At 41.0% G+C, this 12,638-nt stretch overlaps 2 protein-coding genes and 1 long non-coding RNA gene across 4 annotated transcripts in view; 2 read left to right on the forward strand and 1 right to left on the reverse strand.

Annotated features, from left to right (window-relative positions):
* The window catches only part of mmd2a (monocyte to macrophage differentiation-associated 2a), an 8,573-nt gene extending 7,466 nt beyond the window's left edge, over positions 1 to 1,107 (reverse strand). The window contains exon 1 of the mRNA XM_051387487.1: positions 743 to 1,107. Within this exon, the coding sequence (XP_051243447.1) occupies positions 743 to 900 (158 nt within the window). The 5' untranslated portion in view covers positions 901 to 1,107. The remainder of the gene's footprint in view (positions 1 to 742) is intronic.
* A 1,282-nt stretch (positions 1,108 to 2,389) lies between these two features.
* On the forward strand, positions 2,390 to 3,913 carry LOC127356065 (uncharacterized). The gene is made up of 2 exons (XR_007881884.1): positions 2,390 to 2,562; positions 2,926 to 3,913. It is a non-coding gene; the product is annotated as an uncharacterized LOC127356065 (long non-coding RNA).
* A 1,151-nt stretch (positions 3,914 to 5,064) lies between these two features.
* On the forward strand, positions 5,065 to 12,230 carry wipi2 (WD repeat domain, phosphoinositide interacting 2). Of its 2 annotated transcripts, none has more exons than XM_051387486.1 (12): positions 5,065 to 5,437; positions 6,163 to 6,245; positions 7,040 to 7,209; positions 7,350 to 7,446; positions 7,912 to 8,009; positions 8,220 to 8,312; positions 8,468 to 8,538; positions 8,686 to 8,793; positions 8,987 to 9,151; positions 9,877 to 9,984; positions 10,101 to 10,198; positions 10,701 to 12,230. In XM_051387486.1, the coding sequence occupies exons 1-12, from the start codon at positions 5,364 to 5,366 to the stop codon at positions 10,811 to 10,813; spliced, it is 1,278 nt and encodes a 425-aa protein (XP_051243446.1). In that variant the 5' UTR covers positions 5,065 to 5,363; the 3' UTR covers positions 10,814 to 12,230. The 2 variants fall into 2 exon arrangements, with proteins under 2 accessions (XP_051243446.1, XP_051243445.1); XM_051387485.1 differs by having other exon boundaries at positions 5,071 to 5,437; positions 8,686 to 8,799.
* Positions 12,231 to 12,638: the final 408 nt, after the last annotated feature.

Consider the following 12,638-nt stretch of genomic DNA (forward strand, 5'->3'; position numbering starts at 1 on the left):
GTTTGTGTGTGTGTGTGTGTGTGTGTGTGTGTGTGTGTGTGTGTGTGTGTGTGTGTGTGTGTGTGTGTGTGCGTGTGTTTGAATACGCTCTCTGTAACTCCAGGGCTATTCCTTTTACAGCAAAGATCAAGTTCAACTCCTCTGGGACTCAAACTCTGGTTCTCACGATTATCGCCATCTCCTGTTTACACACACACACACACACACACACACACACAAACACACACACACAGATGAATGTATGCACAGACAAACAGACTAACTGACTGATGAATCCACCCAAGCAGAATTCAACAGCAAATACTGTAAACTGCTATATGTGTGTGATGCCAAGTCCAGAGAAAAGCAGCAGCACTTTATACAAAAAAAAATCTGACCACAACTTAGCCAACAAGGAAGCTGCTCAGCAGAAAGGAGGATGGGAAGGATGGACACGAATAAACAAAAGCAGTAACTCTGGTAGTGAAAATGAAAATGAAAGGGTTAATTGTTCTTTCCAGCTCTTATCAGTCTGTTTGGGTACTTAACAAAAGTAATGGTCTCCTAGTTCTTTACATCTCTCTCTCTCACACACACACACACACACACACACACACAAACTAATCTATAACATCCCTCTGATCGTCCCTGTGCCAGCGCGTCAGTGCGCATGGATGCACAAGATGTGTCACACATGAAAAATGCGCTTCCAGGTATCAACAACTAAATAGATAACAACTAAAATGCCTGGGAAACAAATTACCTTCCAAATTTTGTCTTCTTAAAGTCCATCTCGTGCGTAAGGGGCACGCGCGCGCGTTGGTACCACTCGCGCTCTATATACCAACCGCACGCCCGCGAGCGTCGTCTCCTCCTACGGATTCCCCATTCCGGATGTCCCACCGCCGCGCGTCCAAACATAAACACACAAGGGGGGCAGCGACCCGCAGAGTCAACTACACAACAACTGGGCGACTTCACTCAAAGTGTCGGGACTTCCTCTCCGGAGGTCAGACGAGGAGGCATCCCGGCGGGAACACGAGGCTGGTGTGAGCTCGCAGCCAGCAGAGAGGGAGAAAACTGCATGGAGTTTTGTTCCGAGTCTCAAATGTGTTTGCAGGATGTTCCGCGGGACTGGGTTTGTAACCCCTCCTCTCCTCCCCTGCCCTCCCCCTTTCCTCTTACCCTGGCTGATGATAACAGAGCAGCAAACAGCAACCCCTCCCCACAACACAGCCACACTTTCTCCTCGCTGCTTGGTTCTCAACTGGCGGCTCTGGTGTGACATTTAAATGCTGTTGGAACAAAGCCCGTAGGAAAAATTAAATATGATTTGGGAAAAAAATGATGCATGTTGTAGGCGCTACTGCCTTCATATTCAGGGAGGAAGAAGATGATATGAACAAGCAATGAAAGGACTTTGTAAAACTACCATCTGGCAGAGGACTGTGATCAGGATTTGAGAAGTTCCCCCTTTACCCACCTTAGAAGAATTTGGACCACACACCCAAAAAAAGATTATTTTTTCCCATGATGTGGATGTTTCAGTATTAATTATTCAATTGGCTGTTGAATTATGTATACTGTACATTTTAATCACTGCTGGAAAAGTAATTATAAATTCACTTAAGTACTGTCCTTAAGTACAATTTTAAGGTACTTTATGCTACTTTCTACTCCACTACATTAATCTTACAGCTGAGATCCTTCCTCCATTAAGACTTTACCTAAAAAAATCTGATAAACTCATAAAATACAAAGCATTATTAAAGATTAAACCAGTTGTTCTCAACATTCTTGACTGGTGACACCATTCAGTAAAGCAGGTGGGGTTATTTGTCACATTGGTTTCGTTTAAATAAACTACTCAATGCCCAAATATGTAAAATTATCCAATATTCCAAAATAAAAGCAAATATTTAACTAAATCACTGTAAATTTTATGTTTACTGTTGTGGAATTCGAAGGAGTAGATAACTTTTTTATGGATTTAAATCTGGAAATAATACTTTTTGAATAAAGTTAATTCATTTAAACATGAATTAGCCTGTAAAATACCCACAAAGTATCTGGTTGTTTTTTTTTTTTTCATGTAGAATTTCTAACAACAGTTTATTTGCAGAAAAAGTAGGTAGGATCTGGAAACATGCACTTTGATATGTAAGTTTCCAAACCAACAGTAGAAAACTAACAAAGAGAACTGGAGGTGCATCAGTCCAAAGAATAAAAAGGTTCTGTAGTACATCTATCTCATCATAATGAAAGGGGACCCATGTCATTCTCTCTCTCTAAATTTCATTTTGTAGATCCACTGATCCACTCCCTTCAAACAAGATACACATGCACACACATGCACACACATGCCCAAACAGAATGGAAAATTAAATATTATCCAACAACAACAGTGGCCAGCAGAGGCCCTTTGTGGCACTGTGCAGCAGCTGTGTGAGACAGAACAGATACATTATGCAAACACACAGACATCCAAACAAGTTTCCACACTTCAAACAAAGCGTGTTACACGCTGGCTGTTTTTAGAGATAACGTTCAAAATATTAATATCAGACGGGCATATTTGCACAGGTAAGTAACTTCTGGCTATTCTCAATGTATTGTAGGTATAACTAACAGTGAGCATGTAAAAATGTTATACCAACTTTTAGAGCATGTGTGACTTCATATAAAATCTATTGTGACTGACAGCATTGTGCTTTGTGCCCACCATGTATGAAAAACTGGTGTCTGTTCAATCATAAATTCAGGCCAATTTTTTATGGGTCATTGTTGTTTGTCTTTTGCATATTATAATTATGCTATTTTTACAATATTCCTGTTTAGACTTACTCGAAAGGTGTATGATCTTTTTTATGAAGCTAGGTATGCAGCGTTGCTTTCTATTTCACAAACCCTGCCTCTGTCTCTCTGTCTGTCATGTTTATTTGGAAGCTGTGTCTTGTGTAAACCAAAGGCCAGTACACAGTGTGTTGGACCTCTGCCTGTACTGACAGACCTCTGGAGGAGAAGCAGCCACTCAGTCCCTGAAAACAGAAAACTGAACGAAAGGACACAGCTGACACAGAACCATACAGGAGCAAACAGGGAACTTTAAGATTAATGAAATGGAGTCGCTGAAGTGGTGATTTTATAAGCATCTGTACTGCTTTTTATAGGATCTCTGTTGTGAAAAAAAAAGAAAAAATCAATATGCCAAATAGTGCAGGGTTCAGTAGACACAGTGATGTGACAGTGCTGAGGTTTATCATTCATAGAACTCCCTAGTTAGAACATTAATTAAACATTGATATTATTAATGAGGGCTACTTATTACTAAGGGAGCTGATTCAAAGATTGTTTTAACATCATTGTTGTTAAGGGCAACTGAGGCCTTCATTAGGCTAAAAGTTTCTTCTCAGTGGAGCTGAGCTTTTGTATTTCTTTCACATTTGTTGCATCTTTCTCTTCCTTTCTTTCGTTTTTGAACTCTGTCCATCTTTTGCCACACTGCTAAGTTTTAAGATGTTATGCAGCGAATAATTTGAAGGTCTATTAGTCACAATCACGCACAGACATGCTCAGACTTACACCTGAAACTGCAATGAAACTTAAACACACGTAGGCAGAAATTGTGACTCATATCCTAAATTACAGTCAACACAAACTTTTTTCTTCTCATCCCACGCCATAGACATCGCTGCTCCAGCCACCAGAGTCATGACTGTTCATTAGGGTCTGATGTTCATGTCAAAAACAGTTCACAGAGAGGTCATTCAGAAAATAATCAATAAGTGGCCCTGGAACAACAACAGTGCTGTTGAAATGAATATATGGAGTTCACAAAAGCTAAAATAAATGCAATTTGATGTAACTATCTACCTTAATTTGTTAATTTTTAGTAACACTAGTAATAAAGCGTGTTGTTCACATGTATTAGAAACTGTATGTGCCATTATGTTTTTTTTAATTATATATTTATATAGTTATACACTACTACTACTACTAGTTATATAGATTTTAATACAATGTTTTAATGTACAGTGCAGTATACACACCTATCAACATATAAATATGTATTGGACATTTTAATACAGCATTTAAAAAAAATATGGCTATGCTTTACTTTATATACGATTGTATAACAGTAGCCCTCAGAGACAGCTAAATACAATTTTCACTTTCATTTTGCACAATATTATAAAATGAAACCATGTCATTATATTAATTACATTATAGCCTATATTTTATCTTATCTTCTATAATATATAAGATATATATGCTATTACAGAGGGATATTACGTTTTAAAAATGGAAGATTCACACTTGGAGAGTCATAAAATAAAAGTGTTTTTTTTAAATAAAATAAAAATATGTGGCCCATAAATTGTACCTTTTATTTGTAAATAACTGTAATGTGTAAAATGTACAACCGTGTGTACAATTTGTGTACACACTTTCCATTTTCATAAGAGGATATGATACTTTCCTAGTAATATTATTAACTGACAGATCTGAGATTTTTAACTCTAATTGATCTTTATATAATGTGCCTTCAGATAGGGATATGTAAGAGATAAGAAAGTCCTTATATGAACTCAGACCGGCATAACAAAAGGACAGGAGTAACAAAATGCTTTTTTCATTCACACAAAAAATTTTCATGGAGCAGGATCAAAATGAAACTCAGCAACGGAGTATTTGTGATTATCTTGGAGTCAGTCTGCTTAACTTCAGAAAGAATAGAACAAAATAGAAACTGAAAGCTCAGGAGTAAAATGTTGTCAATTCATAATAAACAGTATATTTAGGTCACCAAATATATAACGGTGTTATAGTATAGAAGTGGATATATTTGAATAAAGATAATTAAGAGCTGTTTTGACAGCTGTGCGGCACAAACTGGATAAAATGGAGCCTGTATTATCAACGATATCTTGAAAAAACACCAGTCATACATTTCTCGCACATTCATTTTAGATGACAATATCGACGGCTGGGGGGCGCTGTTACATCAATTCAAGGGTAGTAACAGTACAGCGGATCGTTTCCAGGAGAGTTTGTTCCTTCTTTCTCCCTCCCGTGGAGCCGAGATATCAGATCAAGAATACCATCCCCAGTCTTATCAGATAGGATTACATTATTATATCATCAGGACTGCACTTCACAAAACGGCCCTGGCTCTTTAACGGCACAGCACGCTGCGTCCTCGGAGCATGCGCAGTAAGGGGGAGCAACAGCCCCAATGAAAAACAACAACAATCACTACAGCAAGGCTAGGAAAGAGAGATGGCTCCTTGAAGCACAACACTTCTGGCCCTTATCACAGCAGCAATCCCAGCCGAACTGCTGCTATTTCTACCGGAGCATTATATGTCGATGGTGCCGAGCCCATGAACTTGGCCAGTCAAAGCGGGGATGCTGGCGGAAGCCAGCTCCTCTTCGCCAACTTCAACCAGGATAACACGTAAGGCAGGGCCGGGGATAGAGTCTGGGGATCCGATGGCCTGTGCTGTCAAGCTAGCTGACGTTAGCTAGCTCACTGTGGACACCTCTCGGGGTGACAGGGCTCGACGTGAAGCAGCCTGGTTGTGGTTCCTCGCGTTAGCAGTGACTACCGGTATCAGTAGGTTGATTGTAGCCGTAGCTAACGAAACTGCCCCGTTAACACTGCGAGTGGTTTCACCCCCGTCACTAGCATAGCCCTCTAGCTAGCTGACATGATGCTGTGCGGTCCGAGGCTAACTTTAGCCACAATACACATGACGGTTCGGTGACGATTGTTATGATTCATATTTGTTACTGACTGTCATAGACATAACTTAGGTTTCTGTTGTTTTGATGGGATCTTTGTCTGTGTGTTTAGGACTGTGTGATAACGCTGTAAAAGTCTCAAACTGGGTCACTGTGTCTCTTACAGACAGACTTCAGTGTGAGACGTGGAGCTAGTATCTGACGTTGTAGTGCACGGTGGGGTTGTCCGCTTGTTTACTGGAGACTACTCAACACCACAGAGGCCTGCTCATATTGCAAAACAGCTCCAGTCGTGTGACCACTGTCACAATGTGTAATAATGAAACTGGAGTTAATATTCAGTGTCTGTGTGTGTGTGTGTGTGTGTGTGTGTGTGTAATATCTTGGTGTTGCGACTATTGTTGAAAGCAGCTGTTGTGTCTATTTCTGTTATATTAGGTCCTTAGCTGTTGGCACCAAATCAGGATACAAGTTTTTCTCCCTGTCCTCTGTGGACAAACTGGAGCAGATATATGAATGTAGTAAGTATTGTCCAAGCTCTCTCTCTCTTTACCCTACCGGTGTGCACTTGACTGAGTAGTAACATGTTTGTGTGTGTACATATTGGGTTTTAAAGCTATTTGTTCTATAATAACAGTATTGTAGATCAAGTAGAATAAGTGCACTACTCTGTCATATTTTTTGTTATTGACACAATTTTGAGTTATTGTGTTTAATGCATGCTGTCTAGACAGAACACAGTCACTGCACCATTAGAGTGGGGTTGTTCCTTTAAATATTAATAAACTTTGTCAGCACTTTACCCACATTAACATTTACATAAAGTATAGTACAACCTCGAAAACAGTCTTCATATGCCGGGTAACTACCAGTGTATGCTGAGCAAACCTTTTGATAGTCTTGTTAAATTTGAATAGCCCAATGCAAAGCAGGCAGTGGGAGGCTCTAGTTGTATAGTCAGAGGAAGACAACGAGTGCTCAAGATGGCCTATTATATATAATTCATGAACCCAGCTTTTGCTCGATCCATTCATACACAGTGTGCTTAAAGTTTTGCAGGTGTCTTCAGGGACAACAGAACTCACACAAAGGCCCCAAACAGCCCCATTGTGTTCTTCTGTGAATCAGCTTACAGCCTGAATGTGGTTATTATGTGGCGCTTTCATTTGCACCATTTGACCCCCTTATCTCTTTAAAATAGTCACCACGAGGCTCACAGACAGGCAGCAAATAAAAGATAAAAGGATGCCACAGAGTGAACGTTGTAGTTGAGGTGATGATGTGTGTGTGTCTGTGTCTGTGTCTGTGTCTGCAGCGGACACGGAGGATGTGTGTATTGTGGAGCGTCTGTTCTCCAGCAGCCTGGTGGCCATCGTCAGCCTGAAGGCGCCCAGGAAGCTCAAAGTCTGTCACTTCAAGAAGGGAACCGAGATCTGCAACTACTCCTATTCCAACACTATACTGGCTGTCAAACTCAACAGACAGGTAAGAAGACGAGGGCAAAGAAACACCTGCCTGTCAGCGTCAGTCCACCTCGTCACATATTCATCAAACATCCAGCCAACCAGGCTTATTGGTCTTGTGCAGCTGTCATAGTTGGGTTGTGTTTTGTGGTTCCTCTGCAGAGGCTGATAGTGTGTCTGGAGGAGTCGCTTTACATTCACAACATCCGAGACATGAAAGTGCTGCACACTATCAGAGAAACCCCGCCCAACCCTTCAGGTGAGTCTGAAGAGCGACAAGCTGTGTCTCATTGTAGTGTAATGTGTGTATAGTAAAGTTGGTAGAACAGTATTAAAATAGGGTATTTTTCTTATACAATACACTGTGTGCTCATACTGAAACCAGGGTTGTGACGTTCCTGTGATGTTTTTGGAGATTTATGTCTCTCTTTTATTTTTATCAGTTTATTTTTGGTTCACAATTAACTCAATTTTGTTTGCTGTTTGCCCTAAAGGCTGAAAACTGTCACCGAGATCTGAGTTACTTCTGTGATATTTGTGTATTTAATACAGCCACAGAACAAAAACCCACTCATGCTGCCAGGACTGTCATAAACATTTAGATCATTGTAGTCACTATGTGTCATTCTTTCAGTTTCACTTATTGTCTGGTTCAGATAAATGTGGTTCTGTTGGTGTCTGACTTTCCTTCTTTGGCTTCCTTTTGGTAATTGTTGTTCTCCAGGATTGTGTGCCCTTTCCATCAGCAATGACAACTGTTATCTGGCCTACCCCGGCAGTGCTACGATAGGAGAAGTTCAAGTGTTTGACACAGTCAACCTGGTAGGTGAACACAGACACAGTGAAGCTGTCCGCCTTTCATTGTTGTTCTTTAATAAAGTCCTTACATTTATCTTCATCTTTTTCCCCCAACTCTTATTTCCTTGTTTTTCCATCCTGCACAACTTGTCTGCACTGCTCTGACAGCCAGTGTTTCCCTTTGTCTTTCTGAGGGAGTACATCTCTAACTTGTGTCTCTATTTGTCTTTCCAGCGAGCGGCTAATATGATTCCAGCCCACGACAGCCCATTAGCAGCTCTAGCTTTTGATGCCAGTGGAACCAAACTGGCCACAGCCTCGGAGAAGGTAAGGCAGTGAGTTAGTGTACAGTCTATTGGCTGATTCTCTGTGTGGCTCATTTGTGTGTGATTTTTGTTTTCCGGCTGAGCAAATACAGATCCCTGTTGTTGCTTCCCCTCCCAAGTGTTTTTATCATCTGTGTATCTTTCACTCCCTCTCAGGGCACAGTCATTCGTGTCTTCTCAATCCCAGAGGGACAGAAGCTCTTTGAGTTTCGAAGAGGAGTCAAGAGGTAAATGACTTGATGATTGATGTACTACAGTTTTGTTTTATTCAGAAATAAAAGCTGTTTTACTGTGAATGACTGCATGATTCTGTATCTGTGTTTGTGTGTACTGTGTATTTGCACTTCCCCGTACATTTGTGCTTCTTATCCTAGGTGTGTGAGCATCTGCTCACTGGCGTTCAGTATGGAAGGCCTGTACCTGTCGGCCTCCAGCAACACAGAGACAGTCCATATCTTCAAATTAGAGACGCAGAAGGAGAAGTATGTGTACGTACCGTTCTGTCTCCGTCCGTATACATCCGATTTTAAAAAGCTCTTGAGGGCTCAGATTTCCTGCCCACCAACCTACAGTATGCTTCATGGTCAAGAGAAACACAGGTGTTTTACATTGTGTGTGTGTGTGTGTGTGTGTGTGTGTGTGTGTGTGTGTGTGTGTGTGTGTGTGTGTGTGTAGGCCAGCGGAGGAGCCCACCACATGGGGAGGTTACCTGGGCAAGGTCCTTATGGCGTCCACCACCTACCTGCCTTCCCAGGTTACAGAAATGTTCACCCAGGGGCGAGCCTTCGCCACCGTACGTCTGCCCTTCTGTGGACATAAGAACATCTGCGCCTTAGCTGTGTGAGTACACACACTCGCCTATATACCCACACACAATATGTTTGCACACATACAGCACTGTTTCTGTGTTGTTGTTTGGAAGCTAAGTTTAAAACAGGCTAGAACTATTTGTAGATGAAGTGAAAGTGGAATTGGAAGTAATATTCATGATTGAATGCGGGTCTGATCTCTGTTTCCATAGACAAGTCAAATTTGTGTTTTGCCTTTGGTTCTATCTTCATGTATTATTAAAAAGAAGAACTTTATGTTCTTTTGTTGTTATGTTCCTTTGGTCACTAATCATTTTTCCCTGGATAGCCTTGAGATGACATCAGTCAAACTTGGATTTTATCAGAGAAGATGTGACCCAACACATTCTCGTTAACTGCTGGTTGTATCCATCTGTAATAGAGTCCTTTGATGAGAAAGTGCTGCAGATTGTTACTCCAGCCGAAGAGAACTGTGACTCAAACACAGCTTCAGTAGTTGCATCAGTAACAGCATACAAGCCATGGTAGCTTTTAAATCGGTGTTCAGTAAATCAGTATCATTAAAGCTACAGTAGGTAACTTTTTGTCGTATTTGCTGAAACAAATAATCTAGAAGGAGCCAGAGGAACCTCTTCACATGATCTCTTATGTACTACTGTCAGGATATAGTGAAAGCTATTTTTACAAACTACCTACTGCAGCTTTAAATGGGTTCTGGGATGTTTGTGAATCTTTGTTTTTATTGTTTTAAATTAGGATTCAGAAGATTCCCAGGTTGTTGGTGGCAGCAGCTGATGGTTACCTGTATCTGTACAACCTGGATCCACAAGAGGGAGGGGAATGCACACTTATGAAGCAGCACAGGTAACACACACACACGCACAGAATAAATTGCACAGGTCACTGAACACTAATCTGAAGCAGTCAACAGCTCAAATGGAGAGTTTCTGTAACTGAGTCTCTGCTGTTATTGACCTCAGGTTAGACGGCAGTGCTGAGCCATCCAATGAGATCCTTGAGCAGGGGTCACATGACCGCCCACTTGTGGCCCAGACCTACAGCGCGGCAGTTACTAAAGGTATGTCAGACAAAATAAGTAACATGTTACATTACAGCTCCTTAATCCCCTACTATTGTTCTTATAATCTCCAAATTTATTGGTATTATGGAATTAGTTATTTGAGACTTAGTGTAGTTAGTTGTGGTGAGTTTGTAAGAAAGAAAGAAAAACATTATTTGTTTTTGTTGGAAACTTTATGTTTCTTCTATTCTCCTATATTTTAAATTGTATGCTTGCTTTTAGACAGATTTAACATCTAATTAGGAGATTAAAGACCATTAAAATAAGATATTACAGTGTCTTTTTGCCATCCGAAAGTTTGGTGATAAACGCATATCTCTGGGGGAAAAAAGTATGACAAGGTAAGAGGCTAAAATTTCAGGTCATCAACTATTGAGCTGCAGTAATTTCAGGAAGGAAATTAAGAACAAATGTCTTTCTTTGTGACATTTGACTTTGTTACAGAATCAAAGTTATGTACAAAGTTGTTTGTTTCAGTATTTGACCTCTTGTTGCCTAGGTTACTGCGAAGAGCAGGGTGCCGTGGGAGGGGCAGGGCTAGAAGATGACCTCAACGACTTGCGCTTAGAGGAGGAGAACGAGCAACCGCCACTCATCCTTGAAACTGACTGACTTAACGGACGGCTGTACCCACCAATCAGAGGGCTCCTCTGGTGCTGCTATGAACATGTGACACAAGGGGGGCAGGGGCAGGATCAAAGATAGGGGGAGGGTGTTTTTAAACGCTCAAAGCGTTCAAGAGCCTGTCTGTAAGTCTATCTGTGCATTTGTCTGTTCACATACATGTCAATCTTTTTCTTCCTCCCTCCTTCCTGCGTTCCCTTTTCCCTCAGTTTTGCCTGCGCAGGCCAAACTGACGCTTTGCATGTACATGTGCCAACCGCTAAAAACATGCTCCAATGTGAAAAAGAGTACCTGTGAGTGTGCGTGTTGGACGTTTGATCAAAAAAAAAAAAAAAAAACAATGTAGCTGTGTCTCCACTTAAGACACACACACACTGACGCAAGCACTGTGTAAAATGAAAGTGATTGTGTAAGTGCCTCTCTGCCCCAGTGTCATGGTGTCTTTCTGTTTGAGAGGGGGATCTCTTTGCATTGGCTTAATAAAATCTATTTTCAGTTGTCGGATCTTAATCGAGGGCGTGTGTGTACTATCTTTTCTGACCCTTTCCTCTCTCTCACACATATTCACACACTGTCCTGCAAGGAGTGTGGCATCGGCCATCTTGCTCAACTCTACCCTCCAAAGAACGATTGTAGAAGCTTTTGGCATGAGGCAGAGGTGTTTGCGAATAAGAGTGTGTGTCTGTGCGCTTGTGCTGAGACCTCATTTGTGCGCGTGTGCTGGGCATGTACATTAGCAAAACACTGAGTAGTTTAGCCTCCTCCCCTCCCTCCCCACCATCACTTTTACCTCATCCATACAGAGGCTCAGTGGACCTTCCCCCCCCCCCCTCCTCAGGCCTGCACTCATTGGTTGATTTTTAAACTGATATTAATTATCTTTTTTTTTTTTAAATCTACATAACCAGTCATAACCAATGATGTGTCATGCGTAAGAAAACATGCATGGTGTTGTTGACGTGGTACTTTGTCCATACATCACAGACTTTTGGGTGATGATCAGTTAAGGGCTGTCCGCAGGTCAGTTGAGAAAGGCAGGAAGCTGTCAGCGGCAGCGTCCTGCTGTATCTCTACTCTGTATATTACTAGACGTGGCAAGATATTACTGAACCGTATTGTCAGGTTATGAACATGGCTTTGACATTTTACACGCTGAGATAATGGATGTTCGGCCATCAAGTGAACTGTGGATTACAATATGATTGATCTGGAGCTCAGGCTGAGCCTCATCATTTGGTCCAGGATGCTGCATGATTCCCCATTATTAATCCTTTGGTGTCTGAAGCCGCTAATAAAGGATTAGCCATGGGATTTTGGAGTGTCAGGCATTTTCTAATGATTTTGTATAAAATGTGAAACGTTCATCTGAAACTAAAATGAAAATAAATTCCATGTTGATGTATGAGATAGGTGCCTTTTGTTCTTGTCACACTGTATTAACTTGCTTATATTCATTAAATTAATTCAGTGAGAGCAATATATATATTTACTATTGTATTAATTCATCACAGCTATTATAATTAGAAAGTGTTATTTTACTTCATCCCAGATTTAATTGTATGACAATTTAGTGGAATAGTTGATAAATTCACCACAATGTCCTAAGATCTTGGTGTTGCAGGTTACTGGCATACAGCACAGACAAAGAGGAAGCCCTTTATTCCACACTGAAGAAAGAGCAAACAAACGGCACTTTGACCACATTGCCTCAGTATCTTTATGTGGATGAATGTCTCACTGAAATTGAAACTTGACTGGCAGCAGTGGATCTGTATTTTTTCATTGAACTTAAACCTCTTACTTCTTCTTTGTC

This window comes from Dicentrarchus labrax, unplaced genomic scaffold (genome assembly GCF_905237075.1).
Source record: "Dicentrarchus labrax unplaced genomic scaffold, dlabrax2021, whole genome shotgun sequence".
NCBI lineage: Eukaryota > Metazoa > Chordata > Actinopteri > Moronidae > Dicentrarchus > Dicentrarchus labrax.

Excerpts from the sequence above, each read along its gene's own strand:
- wipi2 (XM_051387485.1), top strand. The coding sequence starts at position 5,364 with ATGAACTTGGCCAGTCAAAGCGGGGATGCTGGCGGAAGCCAGCTCCTC. Across the intron at positions 8,800-8,986 it reads ACGCAGAAGGAGAAGTATGT|GCCAGCGGAGGAGCCCACCA; the intron begins GTACGTACCGTT and ends GTGTGTGTGTAG. Across the intron at positions 10,199-10,700 it reads CAGCGCGGCAGTTACTAAAG|GTTACTGCGAAGAGCAGGGT; the intron begins GTATGTCAGACA and ends CTTGTTGCCTAG.